This window comes from Eimeria tenella, genomic scaffold (genome assembly GCF_000499545.2).
Source record: "Eimeria tenella Houghton genomic scaffold, Eth_scaff17, whole genome shotgun sequence".
NCBI lineage: Eukaryota > Apicomplexa > Conoidasida > Eucoccidiorida > Eimeriidae > Eimeria > Eimeria tenella.
The window spans coordinates 58,682-64,853 of record NW_013541545.1 but is presented as its reverse complement, the minus strand read 5'-3'; the positions used below and the strand labels follow the sequence as shown (position 1 = coordinate 64,853).

The following is a 6,172-nucleotide window of genomic DNA, read 5'->3' as shown; positions in this document are numbered from 1 at the left end:
TGGGGCCCCCTGAGGGCCCCCTGGGGCCCCGTGATTCGCGGCGTGCGTCTGACTCGGGAGTGGGGGCGCCGGCTGCTGCTGCTGCTGTGCTGCTGCTGCTGCTGCAGGAAGTTTGGGAGTTGTTTTCGAAGTTCGGGCGGGTGTCGGGAGTGCGTTTGGCGAAAGACTACCTGACGGGGCGCAAGCGGGGCTTCGGGTTCGTCACCATGGAGGAAGAGGGGCCCCTGGCGGCCATCTTGGGGGCCCCCCATTTCCTGCGGGACAAAAAAATTGAAGTCCGCAGAGAAAACGAAAACACCCCCAGCGACTTCCCCAGAAAAGTCTTTCTTGGGGGGCTGCCCCCCGCGCTGGGCAGCGACCAGCTGGCTCTGTGAGGCCCGCAGCAGCAGCAGCAGCAGCGGCAGCAGCACGCGTTGCTGCTGCTTTTCAGTTGTTTTAGGAGCAGCAGCAGCAGCAGCAGCAGCAGCGCCACGAACCTATGGGCAGCCACCAGCCGCAGAAGCGGCAGCAATGCGAACGCTCAAAGTGCACGCGCGTCTGCTGCTGCGCCGCTGCTGCAGTGCTGCCGCTGCTGCTGCTGCTGCTGCTGCTGCACAGGGAGCTGGCTCGTTTCGGGGAAGTGGAGACAGTGCAAATCGCAACAGATATGATGGGCCGCTCGCGCTGCTTCGGCTTTGCCACTTTTAAGCAAGAAAAAGTGGCAGAGTCCCTCATAGGCCAGGGCTCTTGCCGCATTGGGGTGAGCTGCTGCTGCTGCTGCTGCTGCTGCTGCTGCTGCTGCTTTTAAGCATTTGCATAAGAACTCACAAGCACGCATGTCTGTACAAATGCATATATTCGCCTTCATACTTTTCCGTGTAAAATATATCATATATATATATTACAATATGTATATAATATATATGTTATATCGATACATATATATGTACTTATTTATATCAATATACATGTATATAGCCATAACGAACACACGAAAATGCAGATGCGTTTTAATCTGAAGCTCTTGAGGGTTGAAGGACAAGAGAAGAACTGGAGTAAACAGAAGTAGAATTTTAAAAATTGAATTACAAGAAGATGAATTTAAATATTAAATTAAAAAAAGTTGATTTTAAACATTGAATCAACAAAAGTTGAATTTTACACATTGAATTTGGATGTTGAATTTTAAAAATTGAATTTGAAGAAGTTGAATTGACAGGAGTTGGGAGAAGAAGTTGAATTCAATTCAACTTCTTCTTAATTCAACTTCTCCTTAATTCAACTTCTTCTTAACTCAACTTTTCCATAATTCAACTTGAGTTGAAAGAAGTTGAATTAAGAAGAGCTTGAATTCAAAGAAGCTGAATTAAAAAGAAGTTGAATTAAAGAAGTTCAACTAAAAGAAGTTGGACCAGAGCAGTCGAATTAAAAGAAGTTGAATTAAAGAAGCTGAATAATTAAAGGAAGTTTAATTAAAGGAATTTTAATTAAAAAATAGTTCAAGTTGAATGAAAACGTTGAATCTGAAAAGGCTGAACTAAAAAGGAACTCGAATTAAAAGAACTTGAATCAAAAGAAGTTGAATAAAAGGAATTTCAATTAACAAGTTTAATTAAAACCGATTGAATTTAAGGAAGCTAAATTTATCTTAATTTGTTTTAATTTAATTTGTTTTAATTTAATTTGTTTTAATTAAAATATAAGAAGCTGAATCAAAGAAGTTGAATTCAAAGAACTCGAATTCAGAGAAATTGAGTTCAAAGAGCTTGAATTAAAAGGACTATGAACTAAAAAAACTTGAATTAAAAGAGCTTGAACCAGAACAATTTGAATTAAAACAAATTAAATTAAAACAAATTAAAACAACTTGAATTGAACGAATTAAATTAAAACGAATTAAATTATTGAATTAAAGACATGCAGCAAACTTTGCTGCTGCGCCGCAGGACCGGCTGGTGGAGATAAGAAGGCCAGAGCCGAAGCGCTCAAGGCCAAGACTCGACAGGTGGCTATATATGCTGCAGCAGCAACCTGCTGCTGCTGCTGCTGCTGCTGCTGCTGCTGCACAGAAGCAGCGTGGTGCTGCTGCTGCTAGTCAGCAGCAGCCAGCTGCTGCTGCTGCTACGCGGCAGCAGCCAGTTGCTGCTGCTGAGCAGCACCTGACTGCTGCTGCTCAGCAGCACCTGGCTGCTGCTGATGCTGCTGAGCAGCAGCTGACTGCTGCTGCTGCTGCTGCAGCTGGAGGCGTGAGGTCAGTAGAGGCTATGTGGCTTTTGTGTGCAGCAGACGCGGCAGCGTGCCCGCCCCCTGCGACTTTTACCCCTACGGACAGCAGCAGCAGCAGTGGCTCCTCGCAGCAGCGCAAAACGCGCAGCTGTACGCCTACGGGGCCCCCTGCGCGGACTGGGCGAGTTGGCAGGGCTACTACGCCTACTGCGCTGCTGCTGCTGCTGCTGCTGCTGGGGCCAGCAGCTACCAAGAGGCCCCAGCAACTCTTGCTGCAGCTGCTGCGTACGACTGGTACCACTTCACTCCACTGACACCGCAGCACTACGCAGAGGCGGAGGGCGACGGCGCGCTGCAGCAAACCTGCAGCAGCTCAAGCCAGCAGCAGCAAACTGCGCAGCAGCAGCAGCCAGATGCTGCTGCGCCGTCGCCGGAATCCTCAGAGCAGCAGGAAGCAAGAAACGGGGCTGCAGCAGCAGCAGCACCGGCAGCAAGTGCAAGCTGCGCAGACACTGCTGCGGCTCTTCCCAGCCAGCCCGCTGAAGCTGCTTCCTCCCAGAGGCCTGCATCATTTATTTATCCTTTTTCGTCTTCTGAAAACTGCCAAATGAGCGAGGAAAGCGAAAGAGAAGGCGCAGCGCCAGGCAGCACTGGTGCAGGTGCTGCACCCGCGTAGCGAAAAACCTCGCGAACTGCTCGAGCCGCGAGCTTGAGTTTGTTGCAAAGATATGCCGGTCAATTCCTGCTTTTAATGTAAATGAGTTTAACTCCTTTAATTTACCCCTCAGTCTGCCCGTCGGGCTTCATTTACATGAACAGATCTGGGATGTCTTCCCTGCCGCCACGCGGTGTACGCACGCAGCGTGGCGGCGGAGAAAGCTGTGGTAAGCAGCGCGAACTTTCTTCGGTTTCGAGCAGCTTGAAGTGAGACAATGTGATGCAACTGATTCGCAACAAGAGCTTAGGATGAGAGCGCCGCTGCTGGTCGCATCAGTCGTGCTGCAGCAATGCGGCACCAGTGCAGCATACCGCATCCACACGGCGGACGAAGCCGCCATCTACCGCCTTCTTGGCCACCCCGCTCTGGGGCCCCTCAGCAATTTGGCCGCGCAGCTGCAGCTGCTGGAGGCGGCGACTCCTTGCCTGCTGCGCGCTGCAGCAGAGGACCCCGAGGCAGCTGAGTGTGCGCAGGCGCTGCGCCTGCGATCTCGCCAGCTCCGGCCGATCTTGAAAGATGTGGGTTTTTTCTTTTCCCTTTTGCTTTTTATTTTCAAAAATTAAACTCCAAAACGCCAGGTTGTGCTCGTTATTGCAAAGCCAGCGGCCCGCGGGGAAGCTGAAGATGAACAGGCCCTGCTGCTGGCGGAAAGCGCGCGAGAGGTGCACGAGGCCGTGGCCCAGGTAAGTGCAGCAGCAGCAGCAAAAGCCCCGCAGCACCAGAGACTCAAGGGCCGCAGCTAAGTGCGCAAATGGGGCAACTGCTGCTGCTGCAGTCTGGCGGCTGCGCCGAGCTGCCAGGCGTGGACGTCGAGGAGGCCCTAGAGGCTGCGCAGCTCGAAGCAAAAGGTACATATGACAAATAATGGAAAGAGAAGTTCAACTATTCCTCAGACTCACCAGCTCTGCGGCAAACGCCGCCCGGCTGCAGCAGCAGCAGCAGCAGCGGCAGCAGCTGCAGCAGCAGCGCCGGCAGCAGCCACAGGCTCGCAGAGCGCTTCGTTATTCAAGAGTTCATTCCGCACTCCGAGGCCCTCTTCAGCATTTCTGAAGGACTCAAAGACCTCGGGGCCCGCGGGCACCCCCATGGAGGAGCTGCTGCGCTGGAGTTTCTCTCGGAAAGCTGGAAAAGTGTCAAAGACAAAGTTGCTGCTGCTGGCAGCAGGCTGCTGCAGCAGGTGAGGCGGGCGCGGCAGGCTGTGCAGCAGCAGAGCAGCAGCGGCGAGGCGCAGCGGCTGGCGGCGCTGGCGAAGTACGCAGAAAAGGTGAGCGACCTACGAAAGCGAAAGCAGCAAAGAATTATTCTTTCAATTGATTTAATTCAATTTAATCTGCAGGACCTGGCCAAGAAACTCAAGGTAAGCTGCTGCTGCTGCTGCTGCTTCGCCTGCGTCGAGAGCGCCCGTGCAAACTGCTGCAGAAAGTCAACCCCGCGCACTTGGAGAGCCGCCTCAGCAGCCTCGAAGCTTCTCTTGAGAAATACAGCAGCAAAAAACTTCCAAAAAAGCTGCAAAGACAGTCTGCTGCTCCTCAGGCCACGCCGCTTGCTGAGGTAGAGTTCTTGGTGCTGGGTGCTTCTCCCCGGACTTGCACGGTTTGCAACTTCAGGCGATGCAACTCGCTTTCGAAGTGGAAACAGTTCTTCCTCACCTCCAGTACCTCCACTCCGACTTGGAAAGCGCGAAAAATAAGCTGAGGTAGCAGCTGCAGCAGCGCTGCGGGCTTGTGCAGCTTTTTGCAAATTCAGTTTCAGGTTCCACGGCCAGCGGTTTCAGCAGGCGGCCCAGGCGGCTGCAGCAGCAGCGGAGGTCAACAGCAGCATCCAGCAGCAGCTAAATAGGTAAATAATAATCCTTTTCGCGCTGCTGCTGCTGCTTCTTTACTCCTTGAGTTGCGCCAGCCTGCAGACAGAGGTGGAGGGGCTGCTGCGGCGCGTTAGAGCGCAGGCGGCGGCGGCTCTGGGGCTGCAGAACAAAGCCAAAGAAGAAGATCAAATGGACTTGATGGCGCCTCTTGTTCGTTTTCAGGATTTGGTGGATTACACGAAGTCGGAGGAGAAACAAGACAGGTTTCTGCACGAGCTCAGCCGCCTCAGAAACCGCCTGCGGAAACTGCACCAAGAGGCAGCCAGACTGCGCAGATGAAAGTGCAAACAAAAAGCCACTAAGCCTGAAAAGCCGCTAAACCTGAAATTCCACTAAGTCTTTAAATTCAATTAATTTAATAGCTGCTGGCTGGCGCAGCTGCTGCCTCCTGCGGCCGCCGCGCCGCAGTCACCGAGATTCAACTTGCGAAGGACTTGCAGCGCCCCGTCTTCTAGAGAAAACGTCTCGCCCAGACCTCTAAACTCTCTAAATAAATGAATTAAAGACCTGAAATGCGCAAAAAAAGCTACATTTCGGGTTTGAAGGGGCTGCGAAGTTCTAGTTCCTGTTTCTTGAATTCCTGACGGCCTGACCAGTGGCTCCCGGCCTCCCCGCCCCCGCGCCGCTAGCGCTCGGAAAGCACTTCAAAAATTTGAAAAGAAGTCGGGAAGCACTTCAAAAATTCGAAAAGAAGTCGGAAAGCACTTCAAAAACTCAAGAAGAAGTTCAAAGGTTCGCATTTGCAAGCCAAATATGCCCCTAGGAGCAGCAAAAGTGGAGAAAGCGCCAAATGACGAAGTGCGGAGTCGGTGAAGCTTCTACTGTATTCTTTCCGCGCAAGACGCAGACAGTCGGAGTCCAAAACGGAAACAAAGAAAATAATAAAGAAAAAGCCAACTTTAAAAACGGGATTTAAAAGGCACTTTTCGCTCTACACAACACATCCGCTAGCAATAAAACCAGCGCAGCTCTGCTGCAGCAAACACAGACTAGGGCCCCCCGGGGGCCCCGCCCTTTGGCCTTCGTCTTGTCTTTGGCTGCAGGCCTGCTGCTGCCCTCAGCAGCCTTGAGCTCGCTAGGGGGCCCCCCGTTGGGGCCTCAGTTGTGTCTCGCCGCGTAAAAATAACCCTCCGCGCACCGCAGGGGGGACCCCCGGGGGGCCCCCCTTCCGGGGGGCCCCCCTGGAGGCCCCCCGGGGGGCCCCGGGGCCCCCTGGCCCAGCCCGCTGCCTTCGCTGCCTTCAGCGTCCGACAAACGCCGCTCCCGCTGCTGCAGCCTCGGGGGCCTCCCCGACTCCCTCCCAGCTAGCTGCGCCAGCTGCGCTAGCTGCGCTAGCTGAATTAGCTGCGCGCAAGGGCCCCCAGGGGGCCCCAGGGGCCCCAGGG

The 6,172-nt window shown here is 53.2% G+C and overlaps 3 protein-coding genes across 3 annotated transcripts in view; 2 read left to right on the top strand and 1 right to left on the bottom strand.

The window, feature by feature from the left end:
- Positions 1 to 2,881, top strand: part of ETH_00026405 (uncharacterized protein) — a gene marked incomplete at both ends in the record, with an annotated part of 3,772 nt that extends 891 nt beyond the window's left edge. The window contains 4 exons of the mRNA XM_013373702.1: positions 108 to 370; positions 598 to 739; positions 1,926 to 1,984; positions 2,266 to 2,881. Of these exons, the coding sequence (XP_013229156.1) occupies positions 108 to 370; positions 598 to 739; positions 1,926 to 1,984; positions 2,266 to 2,881 (1,080 nt within the window). The remainder of the gene's footprint in view (positions 1 to 107; positions 371 to 597; positions 740 to 1,925; positions 1,985 to 2,265) is intronic.
- A 290-nt stretch (positions 2,882 to 3,171) lies between these two features.
- On the top strand, positions 3,172 to 5,066 carry ETH_00026400 (uncharacterized protein; the record flags this gene model as incomplete). The annotated part of the gene is made up of 6 exons (XM_013373701.1): positions 3,172 to 3,441; positions 3,523 to 3,606; positions 3,699 to 3,771; positions 3,817 to 4,280; positions 4,531 to 4,619; positions 4,823 to 5,066. 6 exons carry the CDS (start codon positions 3,172 to 3,174, stop codon positions 5,064 to 5,066), a joined length of 1,224 nt encoding a protein of 407 aa, XP_013229155.1.
- Positions 5,067 to 5,885: 819 nt separating this feature from the next.
- ETH_00026395 (zinc finger (C3HC4 type) / FHA domain-containing protein, putative) overlaps positions 5,886 to 6,172 on the bottom strand; it is a gene marked incomplete at both ends in the record, with an annotated part of 3,324 nt that continues 3,037 nt past the window's right edge. The window contains one exon of the mRNA XM_013373700.1: positions 5,886 to 6,131. Within this exon, the coding sequence (XP_013229154.1) occupies positions 5,886 to 6,131 (246 nt within the window). The remainder of the gene's footprint in view (positions 6,132 to 6,172) is intronic.